Raw genomic sequence first — 25181 nt, 5'->3', positions numbered from 1 at the left:
GGGAGCACTACTCAGTTCAGTTATACGAAATCACATTTTCTATTGAATATGGCATCAATACTTTGTTCGTTTTCTAAGAAAAAGCTCTACTTCCTCTTTCAACTAATATTTTATATATCTACCATTTGTTCAAGTTAAGAAAACACGAAAATTCAACATTTCAAAATTTTATTTCAACACGAAATTTTTGTTCAAGACTTATATTTTCTAGATTTTATAACAACTTAATAGCTGTAATTACACCCAATAGACAAGATACTTATATTCGAACTCGTTTGTTTCTGATTTATCCATTCACTTAGCCAGAATTATGAAATTACCACAAAAATTTTCTTAAAAAATGATATAAACTCTCCTAAAAATGCAACAATTTTCATATTTAGGATGTTTCTGACGTATTTTTTAATTTAAAAATAAAATCCAAAACAAACGTCAAAATGTTGATCAGCAACTGGGTGAAGGTGTATCCCAACTATTCAATGATAGCCAGTGACGGTGTTTGGGGGGAGGGGGAAGGCGGTTTTCCCTCCCAACAATTTGGAGAAAAAAATACTATATAGTCCATGCCCCTTGACTCTCCAGATGTAAATCCCTCTCACCTCCCCCCAATAAAATGCTGCAGCTACGCTACCGATAATAGAAAAAATGTCATCACACATTGAAACATTGAAAGCTAATGACTACAGAAAATAATATTCCAAAAACTGAGCCAGGGAGCATTAGCCTTAAAGCTTTGGCTAATGAAGATGGATGTTCTGGATGTTCGCATTTAAAATGCAAAAACATAGTCCACGCTTGTATTGTATTTCTCAAATATTTCCAACAATGAGTTCAAATTGTCCCTCTAACATTGGGATTTGTGCTTTCTGTAAAATATACGACTACCATTTAGCGAGAAATAATTACTATATTGCTTATACTTGCTTTAAAAAAGGATCTGAAATGCTTAAAAATGAAAAAAATGTTATTTTTACACGTTTCGCTAACCTTTTCAACAATCACAAATATGGTTTAAACTTGCTTATATGTTAAAAAAATTGTCCTAGTTTTGTATACTTCTGATATATTTTCAATATGTTTTTCAATCTTAAAAAATCAATAAATTTCATAATATAGCTTGGTTAAGGAATAAGCTTAATCTCAGTTGTTAAACTATAGCTAAATTATTGTCTTATGTTTAAACTCCTGGATTGCAGGATGGCAGAAAAATCACAAACTCGCAGAGAAAATATAGCTCCAAGTCATATGCAATTGTTACACAAAAATGGGCGAAAACTTCTATCGGATTTCATTATGGTGCAATCTGAGATCACTTGACCTAGGAGAGTACATAAACCTATCGCTTTTACTTTTATAATAATGATCAGCAGTGGTAGCAAATTATAATAATGTTGAGAAGGGGCAAAATATATTTTCAAAATCTAGGTGGGGCATTAAAAAAAGTTTCTCCCCAATGAAAATGCCCAAATATGGTATTTTTTAATGGTAAAACCAAAAAAGCTATTATTTGAATTCAAGGGGGGACAAAAAATCCAGAGAAAGCAAATACCCCTGCCCTCGAATTACCACCAGTGATGAACAGGTTGATTTTCAAAAGATTTGCTAGCCAAATTTGACTTTTACTAGCCCATGTGGTACTAATTTAGTAACCTAATCTTGCACCAAACTTTGTAAGCAACAAATAACAAGACAGATTACAAAATTGAACTTCTCGCCCCTCCCGGATTTGGAAAAGGGAGTTGAAGAGTAATACTGTATTTTTTTAAGTGGTGGTAAATTTTAGAATCTGTGATATCGCTCGTAAAGAATAATCATAAGCCAGTTTAATGTAGCCAGTAGTGTAGGCTTTATAACATAAGCCTAGGTCCCGGCAAGTGTCGTTTTCCACTATGAAATAATGCTCGATTATGACCAGATAATTACATCATAATGAAGCATTATGAATTATTTCTTGTTACAATTTATACCGCACGTAAAGTGTGTTTTGGCTTTCATTGTTTGTTTTTTTTTGGGGAGGCGTCCAATAATAAGAAAAACTAAATATTATAGACAATTTCAATAAAAATCGCTAAGAAACTTGGCTGATGGGGGTGGCCCTAAGGTTCTCCCCCCTACATGCGTCCCTCCAATTATTGGCTAGAGGTTGGTTATGGTACTCGTCTGAACATGCTCTAAGTTGGCAATTTGAGGTATAATGTAGCAAACAACACAATATACAGTAACTTTCAATACGGTCTCCAAACAGCTTTGTGGTTCGAATTTACCTCGTTAGGAGTTGACTTAATATCACTATCTGGATTTGGACTAGAAATTTCACACTGAATTGTCTTAGGTTTAACATGTTGAAAGGCCGATTTAACTTCAGGTTCCGAATCTGACCTAGAAAGTGTTCTTTCTGGGCTACTTAATGATTGTGATCGTACATGTACTGTCAGTGCTGCCGTCGATGTAGCCCGCGGCGATTCTGTTAAAGACTGTTCTGAACCTGGTCTTGACTGATTTCTCTCATTTGGTGATTTATTTTCAGGTTGTAATGAACATCGAGCTGGCAGCAGCGACTCAGAGCTGCTCTGAATATTCGCGTAAGGAAACATAGCTCGGGACCTGCTGTACGGATCACTGTTTACTGCGTTCATACTTTGTAATAGTGAAAGAAAAGGTAGTCCTGCTTGAGGTCGAGCATACGGCAATAGGGCTGGGGCTGATAGTTGTTGTAAATTCGCCATTTGTGGACTATGGGGTAGTTGCTGAGACAGTGAGCCACTTAAAAGAATATCTCCTCGAAGGCTGTCTGAAATTGAAGGAAGTCCAGATGTAGCTAAAAAGGAAAAAAAATAGTCAGAAAATATACGAAAAACAAGTACAGTGAAGCCTAAATACCTGGAATACTGAAACAATTCTGGAAATACGAGTCGACGAAAGATTCAACAGGGTCAGATTGGAAAAATCTTGGACTTAACTATGAAAAATTCAATTTTGTAGGTTCACATCACTGAGCCAAATTTTTCCTCTTTTGTTTGCCAAAAGAACACGAATTGTGTTTATTAAATCATTTTTACCAAAGATTTTTGTTTACAAAAAATAGAAAATATATATTTGGCAAAAATGATGCTTCTATTTTCAAATAGAAGTCAAAGAGGTGTGCAAAATTTACTTTCTCATATACCAGCGAAGTTTGTCCGCAGTAAAGGATTTGGGGTAAACAGTTTTTTCCCTCGGGGATACAAAATTCGAATCGTGCAAAATAAAACATTTAACCAATCGTTTTTTTTTTACAAATCAGTGTAAACAAATCAGTTTCATTTGCTTCTATTTTCATATAAAAGTCATAGAGTTGTCCAAAATGTTAGTTTTTCGTTACATCCGCAAAGGGTGTCCGCAATAAATGGTTTGGGGCTACTCTAGCATTTCCCCTGGGGATTCAAAAATTAGAACGAAAGATTTTTTTTCCAGAGAGGTGCCTGAGTTTTCTAGACAAAAACGAATTTACTTTATTCATCATTTTCAGCCTATTTTAAGCTATAGACAATGGTGTTTCTTCTTTTCGCAACTTCAGCTCCTTACAAAGGTCTTACTCTTGTTCACACTCTCAAGGATTGTTGTTGTCAATGCAAAATTCCCTGGAGGAATTTTCCGCGGAGGGTAAATTTCTGGGATAATTTATGCGGAGAAACGCTGGCTCACGGTCGATACAGCTCCAATTTTTCTCGGGGTTCTTTTCCTGCCCAAGAATCTTTATTGAACAATTTGAGCAACAGCAATAACCTAATTATTAAGTCACATTATCTGACATTATTTTTGTACTGCTCCCTGCAACGTACGGTAAGATTAGTGGCAAATCCAGAAGAGGTCATAACCTACCCCCTCCCCCCACATCGTCCATGGTTTGGCTGAAGTTTTACTTGTTTGTGGGTTGCAGATACATACATACGTATCTATATAGTAAAAATAACCCTGCCCCCTTCAGATTCCTGCTTCAGTCACTAAATAGCATTGAAAACACATTATCTTAACGTAATTTTTGTATTTTCCTAATGAGCTCATTCAAAACTTTAGAGTAAATTTTAATTAGCTTTTAGCCCATTGTATCCGACTTGGCTGCCTTTTTTTCTGCCATTTTTTCAACTTTACAAGGGCGGCTTCAAATCTCACTATGGGAAATTTCTCTTAGTGCAGTTTTTTCCCTCTTTAATATATGTTTAATCTTTTAAAGGCTAGAGGATTAAGTAAACTATAGGTTGACGACCATTTGTTTGCAGCGTGAAATGGAAGATAGATTCGATTTAACTGTGTGTTTTTAAACAGTATTTCCTATTGCAGTTCTTGGCATTGAAACACTAAATAAATAAAAAACCCTGTTGAGATTATTTCCTGTCTCCAGTAAAGCCAAATTGACAATATAGCGTTGAAAGTGAACGGTGGGCCTTCATGAATGAGATTAACAGTTCGCATCTATGAGAGAAACATTAACTATTTGTGTAAAAAGAAGAAACGAAGCAAAATTAAATAATAAAAAAACAAGTATTATTCAAATAAAGGTGAAGAGTAAAGTTAAAACACAAAAGAGCAAATTGCCCCAAATAAGAGAGGGACTGTTCCTCTGTTTGACCCCCTCCCCTCTTAGAGTCCAGATATTTGCTTGCACTTTACAAAAATTTATTACAGCGTCCATGTTTCAATTACAAATGTAGTGTTATTAATGTACAAAAAAATTTACGGAAATCTACGGAACCGTCAGCAGCAGCAACAAGAAACTGCTGAAGTAGTTGATAATCGAACGTATGTAAAAACTTGTGCTTTAGATTTTTTTTTTTTTTTTTTTTTTTTTTTTTTTTTTTTTTTTTTTTTTTTTTTTTTTTTTTTTTTTTTTTTTTTTTTTTGTGCGGAAAGGTGACAAGGTTCTAAAATGTTTCTGGCAGAGGGGAAAGCCAAAAAAGGAATTTGCTTTGGAACTGTTTTTTTTTTGGAATATTAGTTTTGGTATGTATATATTTTTGTTTAAGGGGTAGGCAAATGTCTGGCTTGAGTTGCCTTGTATTAAAACTCATATTTGTCCTTAATCAATAATTGTATAGTTTAAAACTTTGCTAGAGCACATACAAGTAAAATTAACAAGACCAAGACATATTTTGAGAAATGAGATAAGGCAGCAGACATTATTTGAAGGGTGGGGCCTGAAATATCTAACGAGAACAGTGTCATGTTTATTTGCACGCCCCTTTCTCCCTTCCCTTGTAGGAAGCTTCAATGACAAAGGATTTTGCCTCAACTCACGAACATTATCTATCAAATCTCCCTAAATTACTTAATCATGGAATAAGTAGTCCCCTTTGTCAATGAAATTTGGTTTATTTCATTTTAAAGCTCCGGATTACAAGGCTCTCGCTTTAAGCTTGATTTAACAAAACTAGATTGTGATCTGCGAACAATTGTGCAAATTTCTCTGGGGCTAAACACGTAGCCTCAGAAACCTTGTCTAGTGGATTTCCGTTTACCAACTGCAACATAAACTACAGAAATGCCTTACTTTGATGATTATTTAAATGAGCAAAACTAATATTTTCTGAGATAATACATTTTGATAGCTTTGGCAACTTAGAGTTGGCGAATAAAGCGACTATTACATACACAAATGACTGAGATGTTTCAATTAACTCAAAATTCTCACCGAAATTATGCTTAAAAAAAATTGAAAAATCTGTAATAGTGTGAAAGGCGAAGAAGTTGGATTTGAAATATAATTTTAGGAAGTCTAAAACGTTCAGAGATACATATGAACAACACTGTTTTCTTTTGTTATTTTTTATAGATTCATCTTCTTTCAAGATTTTTCTCAGTACAATATTAATGCATTATTGATGTAAAAGTTTTATAGTTTTATTGTCCGTTACGAGTGATATATGATATTGATAATTTTCGAAAGAAAAAAGCACAAGAAGCAATTAAGTAACACTTTAACACGCAAGAAAATTTAATTAATTAATTAAAAAAAAAAATAAAGAGCTCCATTACAAACCAAAAAAATATTTAAAAGACTTGTTATGTTTTGTCGGAAAACATAACATTATAACATAATGAGAGTTTAATTTACCTTTAACTAATGGTCCTTCCGTTGCTGCTCTTCGTAGGTAATCGAGCGGTAATCCCATATGCTGACCAAGATTACCTAAGCTCATGTTGAAGTTTAAGCTTAGATATGTCGGGTCAAGCCAAGGTGAAGGAAAAAAGGGGAAAGATCCGAATGGTGGCGGATGTCCTAAAAAACAAAAATATTGAAGTTTTTTAAAAACTGTCTCACTCTCTCTTCCTCTTTCAAACAGTTCGTGGTAACGAACTGTAGTAAGGAGCGACCCGGCTCAATAGCAACCAAACTCTAAAAAATGGAATGTTTATACCAATAGCTACATCAAAAGAATTGCATTTTAATGCTGATTTTAAATATATAAGTTTCATCAAATATAGTCTTACCCATCAAAAGTTACGAGCCTGAGAAAATTTGCCTTCTTTTAGAAAATAAGGGGAAACACCCCCTAAAAGTCATAGAATCATAACAAAAACCGCACCAGATTCAGCGTATCAGAGAACCCTATTGTAGAAGTTTCAAGCTCCTATCTACAAAAATGTGGAATTTTGTATTTTTTGCCAGAAGGCAGATCACGGATGCGTGTTTATTTGTTTGTTTGTTTGTTTGTTTTTTTTCCCAGGGGTGATCGTATCGAACCAGTGGTCCTAGAATGTTGCAAGAGGGCTCATTCTAACGGAAATAAAAAGTTAACGGACCAAAAAATTGGAGGGCACCTAGGCCCCCTCCCACGCTATTTATTTTTTCAAAGTCAACAGATCAATATTCTGAGATAGCCATTTTATTCAGCGTAGTCGAAAAACTTTATAACTATGTCTTTGGGGACTTACTCCCCCACAGTCCCCGTGGGATGGGCTACAAGTTACAAACTTTGACCAGTGCTTACATATAGTAATGGCTATTGGGAAGTGTACAGACGTTTTCAGGAGGATTTTTTGGTTGGGGGGGGGGTGAAAAGAGGGGGATATGTTGGGGGAACTTTCCATCGAGGAATTTGTCATGGGGGAAGAAATTTTCCGTGAAGGAAGCGCAGGATTTTCTAGCATTATTTAAAAAAACACAATGAAAAAAATAAATATGAAAAAGTTTTTTCAACTGGAAGTAAGGAGTAGCATTAAAACTTAAAACGAACAGAATTTATTACGCATATGAGGTGCTCACCTCTTCCCGATACCTCGCTCTTTACGCTAAAGTATTTTTAGTAATTTCAACTATTTATTCTACGGCTTTTGTGATTCAGGGGTCATTCTTAATGAATTGGGACAAATTTAGTGTGAAGAGCAAGGTACTGACGCGGGGATGAACCTCTATATATATGTAATAAAAATATGAGAATACAAAAGGTCGTTACGTAAGCTAATTTATAAGTTACGTTTATCTTTTGCTAATAAAAACATTCGTAAAAAATTAAAAGTTCTAGCTGCCTTTTTAAGTAACCAAAAAATCGGAGGGCAACTAGGCTTCCTCCGCCACTCCTTTTTTCTCAAAATCAGTCGATCAAAACTATGAGAATGCCATTTAGCCAAAAAAATAAATATGCAAATTTCGTTTCAATTATTCCTCTGCGGAGAGCCAAAATCAAAACATGCATTGATTCAGAAACGTTCAAAAATTAAATAAAAAACAAGTTTTTTTAACTGAAAGTAAGGAGCGACATTAAAACTTAAAACGAACAAAAATTACTTCGTATATGAAAGGGGCTGCTTCCTCATCAACGCCCCGCTCTTTACGCTAAAGTTTTTTACTGTTTTAAAAAGAAGAGTTGAGAGAAAGAGTCAAACTTTAGCGTAAAGATCCCGGCGTTAATGAGGAAGCAGCCCCTTTCATATACGAAGTAATTTCTGTTCGTTTTAAGTTTTGATGTCGCTCCTTACTTTCAGTTAAAAAAACTTATTTTTTTTATTTAATCTATTTAAGAGAGGAGAGAAATATATATGCACATAGAGAAGGAAATTCAAAGGCAATTCTGGCATGGTTCTGTTACGACAGGGCTTATGAGACCTCAAAGCCACTTGACGTCTTTTATTCGCTTTATCATATGCCTATGCCTACTTTTTATAAAGTTGGTTGCAGAAGAAAGAAGCTTAAGTAAACAAAGTAAACAAAAAGGAAACAAAGTAAGTAAAAGAGCTTTATCAAGGCAAAATAGGCTACAAATATGAAATATTAAGCTTTAGATAAATCTAAATATGAATATTGTGATAATATAGCGAACATTTTCCCGGCAGTTCCGCAGCATGATTAAGTTTCGGAATTTTGAGTACTCCTCCAAAGGAAAAAAAGAAAAAAAAGTAATTGAAGCCTCTCTTTAATCTAATAAACATGTGTTTCACATAAGAAATTTGAAATAAGGGTTAAAAGCAATTTAAATTTGTCGTACAAGAACCTAGCTCAAATTTGGACATAATATGTTTCCAAATGATTAATCGCTAGTACTGTGCCACTCAGTTGTCAATACATCTTAAAGTCACGAACCATGGAGACACTCTGTCATCAAAAGACGTACATTAAAGACCGATTTTCAAATTATGTTCTTGGTCCCCTGTCACCACGTATCATTTAGTAGCAGTGGGCCCTGAATTCACCCTCTGAATCAATTTAATCGATTGACATAGCAGATGCCCTGACCGGGGGGTGAATCGGAAACAACTGGAAAACTTGATAATTCACCAGGAGCTTACTGTATAAACAATGCACTTTCTAATGATTCGGTTCTATGTTGCCGACACTCTTTGGGTTGAAGTTCAGGCGTTATGGAGAAACAACATTCTTGACAAGAGAAAAAATTGTTTAGTAAAATATTATTGGTTGAATTTGGCAGGGTTGTATTATGTACTGTTTGGTTTTTGTGATGGTTGAATCATGTAAAATTGAATCAACAAGGAGTGTATAATTTTTAGGGGGGGTATGCGGTCTGCAGCAAATTCTTGGGAAAGTAGCTAAGGTCTAGAAAATGGTTGTTTTTGTCCAAGATTACCGATTTCTTTTAACACTACAGTTTTGAACTTTGTATTTAATTTTAGCTGTAATTGCATTTAAATTTTTTGTGCTTAAAAAGGGAAGTAGTTGAAAACTTGAATGTTCCTCAATTAGGAATGGGCTATACAACGGCACTAAATAGTGATCGATTAGTATTATTACTAAAAAAAAAAATCAACATTATAACGCCTTGTGTTAGTAATAGCCTACATAAATGCAGCATCAATAGTAGGTGCCACTAACAAGACAGTTTTTAATATATAGTCTTCAATCTCCCTTCAAGTTCTTCAATCTTCCGATTTGAAGCCCCCAACCTTTTCTCGAAGATGAATAAATCCTCCACCAAAATGAGTTTTGCTTATGTCCCTAGAATCAGCCGAATTACTTTGGCTTATAGTCAGCCACTTGTTAAGATAAACCGCTACAAAATCTATTTGTCTTGTGTAAAAAGTAACTAAAATACAACAACAATCGTTCAAACAGCTCGTACTAACGAACTGTTACCACGAGTGATAACACACTTGGCAACACGAGTGTTAATTATAATATATACATCAAAAGAATTTATTTTGTATGATCATTATAAATATTAAATAAAAAAAACAGGTTTTTTTTTAACTGGAAGTAAGGAGCGACGTTAAAACTTAAAACGAACAGAAATTACTTCGTATATGAAAGGTGCTACTTCCTCATCAACGCCCCGCTCTTTACGCAAAAGAAGGCCAATTTTCTCAGGCTCGTAACTTTTGATGGGTAAGACTAAACTTGATGAAACTTATATATTTAAAATCAGCATTAAAATGCGATTCTTGGTATAAAAATTCCATTTTTTAGAGTTTTGGTTACTATTGAGCCGGGTCGCTCCTCACTACAGTTCGTTACCACGAACTGTTTGATGTAATATTCGTTAAGGTTGAAGTTACCTATCAAAAGTTGCAAGATTGTCAAAATTTGAGTGAAAAAGAAATAGAGGTATAACATCCAAAAATAGGAAAGCTATAATGACAAAAACAATATTCCCTACAACGGAGATCCCTACGTTTAGATCCTTACAACGGAGGTTGCAAGTCCCTATGTACAAAGATGTGGAATTTGTATTTTTCAAGAAGGATGATCGTAGATGTGTGTTTATTTGTGTTTTCCCCTCAGGTTTGGTCGTATCAAACCGCTGGTCACGGAATATCAAGAGAAGGTTTCTTCAATTGGAAATTGAAAATCCTAGTGTCCTTTTAATTATCTTAGAAAATTGCACCACAGCAACGTGGTTTTTTCTGCTATTTTACGGCACAAGACAACAATTTCGGCCCAAAGAGTGAAATTCTATCGAGCTAAAATTCTAAGACGGCCAACCGTTTTGGAATTATAGAGCTGCACATTGAGCTTCTCAATTTTAAATGTCATAACAGCGCGTGGTGACACATTTGTTTCCAGAGATATGCATATTGCTTACAAAATAAACAGTTATTTTAAAGCTTTATTTTACCTGAGTTGATTCCCTTGACACTTCCTAAAATAGCTTTCAGGGACGCATCAGTTATTGTGGAGGAAGGTTAGTTGATATTCGTGCATTGAGGGGGGGGGGGTCCTGAAGCCTCAATGAGTGTGATTTGTGCCCAAAATTTCGATTTTTCAGTGAACCTTTATATAAATATAGAAGAAGGGATAGAATGTCTCAGGATTCAATCTCTAATTTCCTTTTATTCCCAGGATAATTTTCAAAATAAGCCTCTGATATGGGCGCTTTGAGGTTACAACTTCCGTGTTGTTGCAGAAAAATATTGTTATTTAACATAATATATTATTTTCATATGCTTACCACATGCTAGGACCTCCCCTTTAGGTGGGAAGGGCATCGAGAGTACCAGACATTATCCGAGAGGGGAGAGGGAGAAGCACTACCATAAGTTTCTTTTTACCAAGATTTAAACGTGAATATCTCCGGTTTCATGTTTTATACATTTTGCTACCAATGCTTTAAAAACGACTGATCAAACAGTTCGTGGTAACGAACTGTAGTAAGGAGCGATCCAGCTCAATAGTAACCAAAACTCTAAAAAATTGTATTTTGATATCAATAGCTACATCAAAAGAATCGCATTTTAATGCTGGTTTTAAATATATAAGTTTCATCAAGTTTAGTCTTACCCATCAAAAGTTACGAGCCTGAGAAAATTTGCGTTATTTTAGAAAATAGGAGGAAACACCCCCTAAAAGTCATAGAATCTTAACGAAAATCACACCATCGGATTCAGCGTATCAGAGAACTCTACTGTAGAAGTTTCAAGCTCCTATCTACAAAAATGTGGAATTTTGTATTTTTTGCCAGAAGACAAATCACGGGTGCGTGTTTATTTGTTTGTTTGTTTGTTTTTTGTTTTTTTTTGTTTTTTTTTTCCCCAGGGGTCATCGTATCGACCAAGTGGTCCTAGAATGTCGCAAGAGGGCTCATTCTAACGGAAATGAAAAGTTCTAGTGCCCTTTTTAGGTGACAAAAAAATTGGAGGGCATCTAGGCCCCCTCCCATGCTCATTTTTTTCCAAAAGTCAACAGATTAAAATTTTAAGATAGCCATTTTGTTCAGCATAGTCGAAAACCATAATACTATGTCTTTGGGAATGACTTACTCCCTCACAATCCCTGAGGGAGGGGCTGCAAGTTACAAACTTTGACCAGTGTTTACATATAGTAATGGTTATTGGGAAGTGTACAGACGTTTTCATTGGGATTTTTTGGTTTGGGGGGTGGGGTTGATGGGAGAGGGCTTTATGGGAGGATCTTTCCTTTGAGGAATATGTCATGGGGGAAGAAAAATTCAATGAAAAGGGCGCAGGATTTTCTAGCATTACTATAAAAAAAAAACAATGAAAAAATAAACATGAAAACGTTTTTTCAAATGAAAGTAAGGAATAGCATTGAAATTTAAAACGAACAGAGATTATTACGCATATGAGGGGTTCTAAAAATACTTTAGCATAAAGAGCGAGGTATTTAGGAGGAGATAAATACCTCGCTCTTTATGCTAAAATATTTTTAGTGATTTCAACTATTTATTCTACGGCCTTTTTGATTCAGGGGTCATTCTTAAAGAATTGGGACAAAACTTATGATTTAGTGTAAAGAGCGAGGTATTAACGAGGGTACAAACCCCCTCGTACACATAATAAAAATATAAGAATATAAAAGTTTGTTACGTAAGTTAATTCTTAAGTTACGTATATTTTTTACTAATAAAAACGTTCGTTGAATATTAAAAGTTCTAGTAGCCTTTTTAAGTAACCGAAAAATTGGAGGGCAGCTAGGCCTCCTTCCCCACCCCTTATTTCTCAAAATCGTCTGATCAAAACTAAGAGAAAGCCATTTAGCCAAAAAAAAATTAATATACTAATTTCATTTCAATAATTTATGTGCGGAGAGCCAAAATCAAACATGCATTAATTCAAAACCGTTTAGAAATTAAATAAAAGAAACTAGTTTTTTTAACTGAAAGTAAGGAGCGACATTAAAACTTAAAACGAACAGAAATTACTCCCTACATGAAATGGGTTGTCCCCTCCGCAGTCCCTCGCTCTTTACGCTAAAGTTTTTAATTGTTTTAAAAAGTAGAATTGTGGCAAAGAGTCAAACTTTAGCGTAAAGAGCGAGGGACTGCGGAGGGGACAACCCATTTCATATACGGAGTAATTTCTGTTCGTTTTAAGTTTTAATATCGCTCCTTACTTTCAGTTAAAAAAACTAGTTTTTTTTATTTAATTATAGACAAGGGCAATTGAAATCGGATATAAAGCGTTTTTCACAAATCCTCGAGAACAAAAGAGCTTATTGATGTGCATTTGTTCAAACAATAACATTTTAATAAAATATTTGTAATTAAGGCAATAGCAATTGCTCATTAAGTATATCTGTTGCACTCATAAATACTTTAAGTTCTAAAAAAAACATTAGCTTAAAGAGCAGGGCTTGAAGAGGGGACAGCCGCCCTCACTATACAGAATAGTTTCTCTCTTTTTAAGTTTTAATGTCACTATTTAATTTTATTTTGAAAACTTTTTATCCATTTAATTGATAACAAGATCTATTTATTCTTATTTGGAGTTGAAATACTTAAAACCTTGGCTTACATTTTTTTCTGATTAAAAATCTGGGAAAGTAAACAGACGGTCGAGTCACTGCAAAGCGTGGCTTATGTATCAGTCAAAAGGGGAAAGGGATTCCAAAATGGAATTATTTGCCAGACTTTCTATCCAGCTGTTTCTTTACAGTCTGCTTTTCCTTTTAGCTGTCCAAATCGAAACAGATAATATTGTCTTGCCTAAAACTATAGGCCAATGCTAACATTCTCATAACTTGAAGTGAGGGTGAAACCTAGATTTAAATTTTTTTCTTGGAAACACTATTTTTTGTATTTGAATATTTTGTATTTGAATAAGAAAAATCTAAGAAATTATACTCTGTAGGAGACTATTACAGCTCCATTTTTGTATTCATTCGCACAGATGATGAATGGAATGTAAAGCTTTAGCCAGAGGTACTCGAGTTTCAATCCCAGATTGTTTCTTTATGGTTTTAGAAGGCATTACAAATATAACTAGTCGACAAAAGCTCACCCAAAGCACTTATTACGAACACAGCAATATATATTAGAAAAGATGTTTTGGTTTTCCTATGAAATAATATTTCCTATAGTTACTTTCGACATGGGTTTTAACAGACGAATTAAACAGTTTTGACCTGCTTTATTCACACAATATTCACTTTGTGGTTACTTTGCAGTTACAATTTAAGATGTAGTTACAGCAAGCATTCCCTGACTCCCTCCCAAGTGGCACTACCGTTTGTCGTATCCTTGAGACATAGCTCCGAGGGTACTGGAGTTACTCTGTAATGTGAACCCGCTTGCATACCCAGACTCGGGCTCTCTTGTGTGTGGAAACTTCTGATACTTGAAACCACATGTTTTACTTCATTCCAACTTTAAATTTAAACAGTTTGAAGTAACTATCAATCAGTAAGATAAGTCTTCAAACGGAGAATAGGGCTTTAGAAGCCAGAGTAACAAGTGGTCAGGCATGGACCTGAGACTCTGGACTTTCGAAAGTTTGAAGAATATTTGTTGAATGCTTTCTAGAGAAATTGTCTGAAAATAGTCTTAAGCAACAGTTTCAATGAGCGTAAATCAGAAAAATAGGCTGTTCGAGAAACGTGGCTCTATTTTAGTGTTCAGGGCCAAAACAAAACAAGGTTCAAATATGACTAGGTCAGGTCTAGAAGATCAAGGACAACACGTTGCCAAAATCGTTCTTTTTGGCAATCCATCTGGGGGCAAATGAAAAATAGAACATTTATGAATGGGTAGAGTAGAGACTTAAAGGAAATAAGATCTTCACGGGACGGAGTAAAGAGCAAAGCTCTGGGCATATTGGGTGGAAAAGGAATGGTCTCAAAAAGTTTTGTGCTGTGAAGATTTGTCAGTAAGAATAGACATTTTTATCTGTTTTGTATCATGATTTGCCATTGACTATTTTTGACTATAATTGGAGGGTCCTGGTGCCTCAGCTCATTCAACTATCCCTCTAAGTTTGTAAATGTTGACATGCTGTGACTCGTGAACGTTCAGGGATCATTCAGATAATTTAAGAGATAAAACAAGTTCTTTCAACCAAAGGCGTAAGTTCATATTGGTTGATTTCCTCAAAACTAAAAAATAATTTAAAAAAAGCAGTTTTTTCGAGGGAAGTGAAGAGCGACGTTGAAACTTAAAACGGACAAAAATTATTACCTCACAGCCTATCTAATATATAACAATAAAACTAGCACAAATAAACCAAATAACTATATTTCCCAATACTTTTAGGATTATAGAAAACTAGCGCTTTACTGAAAACACAAAATCAAAGCATAAAAAAACAGGAATATTGATTTGGGAGTCAAAGGTGAGTATGTAGCCAGACAACAATAAACGAACCTATAAAGCTTTCCACTCTCCAAAAAAAGTTATGACATCAATAACTTTCAGCATACAATTAAAATTATCTTGAAAACCTAAGCGCACATTTAAATATTTTTTTTAATAGCCGGAAAGTAATTAAACAGCATACAGAAATATTGGATGGGTTTATCAGGTAGCATTTTCTTCTCGCCAGCTATAATACCAGTAGCGAGTAACACCAGTAGTGTAATACCAGTAGTTATATATAATCTTAAATTGTATGAAATATGGTTTAGTATTACTTGAAATGAAGATCAAACAAGACATAATATAAACTCTGGAAATCCTGTTATTTCTTCCTATACAACAGTGAATTTCAAGCTATGATACAAATTCCAGAGCTAATTTATAGTCATTCATTTTTTCTATATAAAATGGATTGTTCCTTTATCTTAAAAGGGATAGATCCTAAAAGGGATTGGCAATATTTTTATTCTGTAAAAAGTGTTCTTAATTGGTTTGTTTTTACTGTACCATAAATTCTATATTATTTTGTGTTTTCAGTAAAGCGCTAGTTTTCATAATCCTAAAAGTAGAGGGAAACATAATTGGTTGTTTTATTTGTGCTAGTTTGATTGATGAATATTAGATAGGCTGTGAAGTAATAATATTTTTTATATGTTCTAAGTTTCAACTTCGTTCTTTACTTCCCTCGGAACAAGTTTGTTTTTTAAATTCAATATTTGTTTATTTTCCATTAACATTTAATGTAGAAACAACGCTGTCATGACCTTTTTTTTTAATTATACGCAATAATGTATGTTTGTTTTAAGTTTTAATGTCACTCCTTAGTTTCAGTTGAAAACTTATTTTTAATATAATTTCTAATTATCACCTATCTAGGGGAGATAAGACACCTCTTCAGAATAACATTTTTTTTTCCTCTGAGGAGTTGATGTTCCCTGTGTTCTGTTCATGGTGTGTGGTTGTCTTCTCTGCGCTTGACTCCCAGGCCTCAGGTATGTTCTCTATGTTGTTTTTTTTCTAGTTGTTTCTTATATTGTATCCCCCTTATATATATTGTAGTTATTGCATGTATTTTTTATCCTCCTTGTATCCCTGGCCATGGAGCCTTTCAAGGGGAATTAAGTGTATTTTAATAAGTGTATTGTAATTCAATTTTGAATTGTATTTTGCACTGTCTTGTATTTAATAATAAACTTCTCTCTCTCTCTCTTTCTCTCTCTCTCTCTCTCTCTCTCTCTCTCTCTCTCTCTCTCTCTCTCTCTCTCTCTCTCTCTCTCTCTCTCTCTCTCTCTCTCTCTCTCTCTCTCTCTCTCTAGAAAATACTGCTGATAACCCTGACAGCTACAAAAAACTTTCAGTCTATAACGTGAAGTTCAATACGTATACTTCACAAAACAATATATGTTTTTCAGGAATATCTGTTTTCGATGAGCAAAAAGCTGTTTTTATTCGGCCGACTTCGCCTGAAAAAGCTATAATAAAGACAGGGCTTTATAAATCGGTTACTGACTAGCAGAAATTAGAAGGGCTACTGTAACAAAAGAGACATGTTCAAGGGCTCATTTAAAAGCTTGTATTTATACCTAATCGCTTTTTATAAGTTTGACTTGATAGCACATTCCCACAAAGTGTCTTTTCCAATGAAATGACGAAAAAAGGTATTTTTCAAAACCTAGGCAGGAGCAAAAAACTAAGAGGGCAAAGACGTCCCTTCCCCTCAATTACCACTATTAGAACTAGCACACAGGCTTCATCGTAGACTGAAGTTTGAAGGTTCAATTCAAAACTGCTGATCATTCACGCTTAATTTTTCATAGATTCTAGTTGAAAACTATTTACTATTAGTTAATTTGTTTTCGCAATAATCTTTTTTTAAGATGATAAGAGAGCCTGGAGGAGGAGTATATGTGAGGGATTCTTATAGACTCTTTCACTTAGGAAGTGAAACCAAAAGTGCTGTTTTTAGTGCTACATAGCACTTATGGATTGTAATATTGAAAAAAGAGCACGGATATATGAACAATAGGCTTAGAATGAGTCTTCCCGGGATGTGCTTTAAAAAATGTGTGCATCACATTTGCAAAAATAGTGTATTATCTGAAACGTAATCCTAAGAAGGGACAAACCGGGATTGAAAAAAAAAAAATCCAAGTTGGAATCGAAAGCATGATAATAATCTAATTTGAAGTCCACCACTGTATTAACAGAACCACGCCTCTAATAATTTAAATTAATATACTGGTGTTTGTAAGACTTTAATAGACTTGACTTTGACGTTTATGTACATAATAAATAAAAATATAAACTGTTACAGATATCAATCACTACGCTAGGGAAAAATTTGAATTTTGCTAACCAGTAGCGATTAACTACATAAACATTCCTAAAGACATCCTAAATTAAAAATAATAATAAAAAAAACTACATAAATGTTTCTAGAAGCATCCTACACTAAATAAAATAATAATGAAAGGAAAAAAGAAAAAAGACAATCACCATCTTTCAAACACCTCAAGGGTAGCTTATTAAGGGGGGCTTGAGGAGGAATATGCGGAAGGTGATCGTGCAAACCTCCAGTTAAAGGTTATGGCGGAATTTATAGGAAGAACGCGGTTATAAGCAATATTTTTTATATGAGCAATCAAAAATCTATATAAGATGTTCTGGTAGCCTGCTATCCCCAACCCTTGAGAAATGGCATAAAAAGTGCCTTTTTTCGTGCCATATAACACTCGCAGGTTTCAGAATTTATATAAACCACGTAAATATGAGAAATTGCTTTAGGATGAGCTCTTAAGCACATCTCTATGATTTTTTAGTAACCCACCAGGCCTTGAAATAAAAGAAGAAGGAAAAAAGGATTGTATTAACGTTTTTTAACTTTTAGTTACTACGGGCTGTGGTTCGCTCTTTACTAGGTTGCAGCTAATGCTTCAACCATTACGAAGAGCTCATTACAATTTCTTCCAGGAAACTAGTTAACATTGAAATCTCTGAAATCTTATAGATGGTAGAATTTGTAAAAATCTAGTAAATATAAGGAATGGCTTTTAATTGAGCCATTAAACATCTATCTACGATGGTGTGGTAGCCTGCTAATATTTCAGTAGCTTACTGAAGAGCGGACGATTTATGAAAACTTACTAAGGGGACTGGGAGGAAGAGTGTACGGAAGGGGTTCTTGTAAACTTTCAGTTAAGGGTTCTGGAACATAACTATTACAATAGTACCTGTTTTGTACTTCAGAGCTTTTCCGCTTAGAAAGTGGCACCAAATGTGTTGTTTTATGTGCTTTATCGCACTTACGAATGGTAGAATTGAAAAAAAACGTAGATATGAGTAATAGCTTTCAAATGAGCCGTTAAACATCACTCTTATAAGTTCTGGTAACCCACCAGCCCCAGCTTTTCCACTTGAGACATGGCTCTAAAAGTGTCGTTTTTAGTGCCGTTTTGAACTTACCGATGGTGGAATTTATATGAAGAACGTAGATATGAGCAATGTCTTTTAAATGAGCTATAAAAATATGTCTACGATGTTCTGGTAGCCTGCTAGTGCCATTCCTTGAGAAATGCCACAACAAGTGCCATTTTAGTGCCATCTGGCGCTTGCAGATGGTGGAATTTACAAAAAGCCGTAGACATGAGAAATATTTTTTGAATGAGCCATTAAGAATCTCTCTATGATGTTCTGGTAGGCTACAAGGCCTAATGAAAAAAAAGAAAAAAAAAGGGAGACAGATCAGTGTTACCGATGCAAAAAAGCGATTTTCCTTGTTGTTCAAGGAGGGGGACTATAATTTCTTAAAGTAAAAGTTTTACTATAAAAGTAAAACTTTTACTTTTAAGACAAACCAAAATAATAGTTACCACTCCTGAGTCAGTGTAAGATGGCAATTTTTTTTTCACTGGGCAGTTCTTTTTCAAAACGCGATTTTTAACTTTTGGATACTATGGGCTGTGGTTCGCTCTTTACTAGGTTGCAGCTACCGCTGCAACCGGGATGGTACTAAGTGAGCAAATTTATGTTTACTAGGATATTGTTGTAACTATCATTCAGATGAAGTTACAAAACATTTTTGTCGGTTAAATTTCGAATGTATTATAATAACTTCATTGTTGATATATACAAGTTTCAACTGAGCATGCATATATATGCCAGATTTATTCCATTTCAACATTGTCAGTCCTTTCAAACGGAAAGTTTCGTTTAATATTGATGATAAATTTGTCACTGGTTTTATACTACTGTTCCAGCTCTGTCCCTTCTCTTTGGCAATTGTTGTTCCTAAATTAGGGGATAGTCGAAAAACAGCAACTGGAGAGATTTGAGGGTAGATTGGGAAATGCTTGGTTTCAAACATTTGCATATATTAAATAGGGCTTGTCTTTTCTCTTGAATGTTTTAGAGGGAAAACTTAGTCGCAGACCGAACTAAGCTAAAATCACCACTGGGGAGGGGGGACGGGACTAGATCCTTAGCATGATTAGCCGAGTGATGGGTATGAATATGGGAAATTAAAGGGAATCAAAGAACACATCGCAATATAATAGTCTCATATATATCGAAATGTTCAACTGAAATAGAATAATTTACATTCTCAACAACAATCAAGGACTTTAGCCTCTAGCCCATTCCATACACTTATAGTAATGGATAAGGGACCAACACCATTAAATTACACCCTGCCTTTACACGCCTAGGAGCCTTTGGGGGATTAACACCAGGTATTCATTGTATTCTTAATTAATTGTGAATAAATCTTATCTATCTAAACAGAAACAATAATAAATAACGCCTAGATATTCTGAATTAAAAATAGTTGCAGTTGAAAGTTACAAGGTAGATGGAATTGCTTATATATGCTCTATTTTGATCAAAAATTTATCGAATTAATCGTTTGCCTTTATCTAGCAGTCTCTTCCCCTAAGCACTACATGAAGGATATTTCTGTATTGACTTAGTATTCCATGTCGGGGGCCTGAAAAACATAGAGTGTACACACTGGTTGGTAGAGTATGCAATTTATAAAAAATGATATGACAACAATCAAGACTTGTATGACGCTCATTGTAGTATGACGATCAACAAAAGACAGCATGTTCACACATTCTCTAATAATAAACGAAAAATACAGATGGAATATACAATATTAGTTCCTCAACGATTTGTCTTTGCGCCTATCTCAGCTAAGTTGGGCCGACAGCATGTGGCTTATCGCATAATTTTTGCTGTATACTGTAAAATCGAAAGTTTTTGCGCGGAACTATGAGTTTCCTAGGGTTAGGCACTTGTTTCTCACTTAAATGGATGTTTCCATTTAATGGATTAAATGGATTGTTTAAATGGATTGTTTCTCACTTAAATGGAGTGGAAATAAACATCAGTGGCTAATTTAGCACAAGCCTATAGAAAATCGAGTTTTATTTCAAAGATTAATTTTCTTGGTACACTAAGGTTTCTACTTACCAAGGGGTTATCCAGGATTATTGTTCGGGGCAAGGGGTTTTTCGGGAGGGGCAAAAAACTTAACAAAACACGTCAAAAGTTTTTTTATATACTTTTTCGTTTTACTTTTTTACGAATTGGATCAAAAATTTCGATCTTGAACTATGGTTAAAATCTCTTAAGACCCCTTCCTGGATAGGACCTTGCTACTTACTATGTAACATTTCGAGCAATTCTGGAAGTTCTGAGTCAATAGCTTAATTGGTATATGCTTTCAAACATCTATTAACTTTTATCGTTATTCCAATTACCGTGTCTATTGGCTGTAAAAAAGAGTTTTATCATAATTAATTATGATATAATGGTCCTAAGAGCTTTATCATAACTCATTTCCCCACCACCCCGATTTCCTCTACTCTGGTCCTCCTCTAGTGTGCAAGCATGTAATGTAGGACGTCTGATGGGATATCTTAGGGGTTCGATAAAAGGATTTTAAAAATGGGCAACAATTTTTCGAAAAACTAAATTTACAAGTTTCTACGAAAATATTGGCTATACTCCAGTCAGTGAAATAGGCTTTATGCCTTTTTTTCAAATAGGAGACATCTTTCTTAGACATCTCCGGGTTTGACATCTTAAACTAGCAAAAAATAAATCTGAAGACGATAATTGTAACCGCTTAAATTGAAGTGTTCAATGATGTAGGGGGACCTACATTTCATTCACAAAAATATAGAAGGGTAAATATTTTCTTAAAATGAAGATACTGAAAAATGTGTTTTAAAAATCTAAGGGGTAATAGCATTTTCCTGCTTGAAATTGCACCCCTGCTTATCTTTTGCCTTAAGATTAAAACCTAGATAATTTCATTCCTCGTAAACATCTACCTCTCGAGATTCAAAACTAAATATCACCAACTGTTGTTTGTAAAAGGTTACCACATTTTTCTCTGTGTTTATTTCAAAATTTTCTCTTTATTTCTTACAATAAAAATATTTATTTCTTACTTTAAAAACAGGAAAGGGAATCGATGCTAGATTATCGCTAGTTTATTTTATATTTGTTCTATTATTTCGTAGAAAATATATATATATATTCTAAAGATTAGATTGACTCTGGGTTAACGGAAAAATCTGCATGACGGTGGAATCTTGCAGAATTTGGCCTATATTCTTTTCATATCATCAAAATTCTGAGTTTCAGCCGCAAGTGCAGTGTTGTCAGCAACCACTAGCTTACACAGACTTGACAAAATTAATGACAAGATTAGCACTCAATTTTGATCCCAACTGCTGTAAAGTATTTGTATACATATGAAACAGCTTAGGTAATAATGCGCAACCCTGTTTTATCCCCTGCCTGTTGTAAGCACCCTGGCAAGCGAACCTCTAACCTGTACAATTTGTTTCGCAAGCATACAACATTCAGTAAAAATCTGCTCTAACACATTAGTCCCTAAAATCTTCCCTCCTTTTAGGTTGAGGTACTTTATTCCTTTACTACACGTTTATATTCTTGAAAAAACATTCAATGAAAACATAATGTCTATGTACTCTCACTCTTCTAAAACTTGTCTGACCTGAATTAAATTCTCATTGTTCCCCTACTATATTTTAAACTTAAATCTCAAGCGTTTCAGAAGTTCTTACGGTGTGAATTTTCTAAGTGCATCCCCCTATGGTTTCCTTGTTCTTATTTAACCCTATTTTTAAATAGGAGTATCAAACAATTCGTGGTAACGAACTGCAGTAAGGAGCGACCCGGCTCAATAGTAACCGAAAAACTAAAAAACGGAATTTTGATATGGTACCAATAGATACATAAAAAATTGAATTTTTATGATGATATCAAATATACAAGTTTCATTAAGTTTAATCTTACCCATCAAAGGTCAAGAGCCTGAGAAAATTTACATTTTATTAATCATATCTGAAAGGTCCAATAGCTATGCCTTTTGATATATCATGACCTCCCCCCACCAGAGCTCTGAAGAAAGGGCTTTAAGTTATAAAAGTTGCCCATTGCTTATGCATGGTTTTTATGGCACTTGGTATTAACCAAGTGACATATAGCAATCGCAAATTCTGTCGTCTGTCGGTCAGTCTGTCGGTCCCGGTTTTGCCACTGTAGGCACTTCCAGGAAAGCTAGGACGATGAAATTTAGCGGGTGCATCAGGGACTGGGCCAGATTAAATTAGAAATAATATTTTTCCTGATTTGACCATCTGGGGGGGGGGCGGTTAATTCGGAAAAATTGAAAAAATGAAGTATTTTTAACTTACGAACGGTTGATCAGATCTTAATGAAATTTGATTTTTGGAAGGATATCGTGTCTCAGAGCTCTTATTTTAAATCCCGACAGGATCTGGTGACATTGGGGGGGGGGGGGGTTGAGAGGGGGAAACCTAACATCTTGGAAAACACTTAGAGTGGAGGGATCAGGATGGGACTTGGTGGGAAAAATCAGCACAAGTCCTAGATACATGACTGAAATAACCAGGACGGATCTGATCTCTTTGGGGTAGTTGGGGGGGGGGGGAGGGTTAATTCTGAAAATTAGAAAAGATGAGGTATTTTAAACTTACGTACAGGTGATCAGATCTCAATGAAATTTGATATTTAGAAGGGTATCGTGTCTCAAAGCTCTTATTTTATATCCCGACCGGATTTGGTGACATTGGGAGGAGTTTGGGGGAGGGGGTGAAACCTAAAATCATGGAAAACGTTTAGAGTGGAGGAATCGGGATGAAACTTGGTGGGAAAAATAAGCAGAAGTCTTAGATACGTGATTGACATAATTGGAATGGATCCACTCTATTTGTGGGAATTGGGGGGGGGGTTAATTCTGAAAAATTAGAAAGTGACGTATTTTTATATTACGAAGGAGTGATCGGATCTTCATGAAACTTCGTATTTAGAAGGACCTCGTAACTCAGATCTCTTATTTTAAATCTCAACCGGACCCAGCATCATTGGGGGGAGGAACGGGATCTCCTGGAAAATACTTAAAGCGGAGAGATCAGGATGAAACTGAATGGGAAGAATAAAAACAAGTCTAAGATACGTGATTGACATAATTGGAACGGATTTGTTCTCTTTGGAAGAGATGGGGGGGGGTGTTAATTTGGAAAAATTAGAAAAATTTAGGTATTTTTAACTTAAGAACGGGTGACCGGATCTTAATGAAATTTGATATTTAGAAGGAATTCACGTCTCAGAGCTCTTATTTCAAATTCCGACTAGATCTGTTGACATTTGGGGGATTTAGAGGGGGAAATCGGAAATCTTGGAAAACGCTTAGAGTGGAGAAATCGGGATGAAGCTTGGTGGATAGAATAAGCAATTGTCGTAGATACGTAATTGAAGTAACCTTACTGGATTCACTCTCTTTGGGGGAGTTGGGGGGAGGGGTTCAGTGCTTTGGCGAGAATGGTGCTTCTGGACCTGCTAGGATGATGGAAATTGGTAGGCGTGTCAGGGAGTGGTGAAATTGAGTTTATAAAGTCGTTTTCCCAGATTCAACCATCTGGGGGGCTGAAGGGAGAAGAAAAACTAAAAAAATTTTGTTAGAGCTCATACCATATGAGCTCTTGGCTCTTAGCTCTTCTGGCCTCGTCACAAGTGCCATATGAGCTCTTAGCTCTTGTTGTTATTGGGGAACATGAATACATTTTAGGGTGGGAAGACGGATTTTCTGCTGGATTTTTTTTCATGGGGGAACTTTCCATGGGGAGGGAAGTTTCCAGGGGGTTAACTTGTCAGAGGAAATTATACGCTGGGGAATTTGCAAGAATTCCTGTGCAAAATTGTTTTATATTTCTTGCTTTCTCTTTTCCGTCTCAATTTTATGCATGGAGTTGTTGAAGGTAATTGTCCTGGGTAAATAGACACTGGGATTGAATTGTCTGTCTAGAGGATATATCCGTAGGGAGGGGGTTTTTCCGTGGAGGTGGGGCCAGATTTCCTGTAATTATTTAAAAAAAAAGATCAGAAGTTAAATAAAAACGAGAGCTAAGAGTTCATATGGCACTTGTGACGAGGTCGGAAGAGCCAAGAGCCAAGAGCTCATATGGCATGAGTTCTAGCAAAATCCTAAGAATCAATAGATTGATTTAAAAGGAAAATCAAAGGCTTAATGCCGGTCGGGATTTAAAATAAGAGGTCTGAGACAAGAGGTCCTTCTAAATATTAAAATTCATTAAGATCCGATCACCCATTCGTCAGTTAAATATACCTCATTTTTTCTAGTTTTTCCCCTCCCTTCAGCCCCCCAGATGGTCGAATCCGGAAATAGACATTTATGAAGTCAATTTGTGCAGGTCCCTGACACACCTACCAATTTTCATCGTCCTAGCACGTCCAGAAGCACCGAACTTGCCGAAGCACTGGACCCGCCCCCCCCTAATGAAAGTGGATCCAGTCCGGTTACGCCAATCACGTATCTACGACATGTGCTTATGCTTCCCACCAAGTTTCATCCCGATCTCTCCACTCTGAGCCTTTTCCTATATTTCCGGTTTCCCCCTCCAACTCCCTCCAGCGTCACCAGATCTGGTCGGCATTTGAAATAAAAGCTCTGAGACATGAGTTTCTTTTAACTATCAAATTTCATTAAGATCAGGTCACCCGTTCGTAAGTTAAGATTTCCCGTTTTCTCCTCCCGCTCCCCCCCCCCAAAAAAATCACCGGATATAGTCGGATTGAAAGGAAGAGCTCCGA

General features: G+C 35.3%; 1 protein-coding gene across 1 annotated transcript in view; it reads right to left on the bottom strand.

Moving 5' to 3' along the window:
• Window positions 1-964: 964 nt before the first annotated feature.
• Window positions 965-25181, bottom strand: part of LOC136026443 (segmentation protein Runt-like) — a 72197-nt gene continuing 47980 nt past the window's right edge. Inside the window, exons 4-5 of the mRNA XM_065703037.1 lie at window positions 6092-6256; window positions 965-2818 (exon numbers count right to left, since the gene is read on the bottom strand). Of these exons, the coding sequence (XP_065559109.1) occupies window positions 2226-2818; window positions 6092-6256 (758 nt within the window). The 3' untranslated portion in view covers window positions 965-2225. The remainder of the gene's footprint in view (window positions 2819-6091; window positions 6257-25181) is intronic.

Source organism: Artemia franciscana, chromosome 4, assembly GCF_032884065.1.
Source record: "Artemia franciscana chromosome 4, ASM3288406v1, whole genome shotgun sequence".
NCBI classification, from domain to species: Eukaryota; Metazoa; Arthropoda; class Branchiopoda; order Anostraca; family Artemiidae; genus Artemia; species Artemia franciscana.
This window is presented reverse-complemented; position numbering and strand designations above follow the sequence as displayed.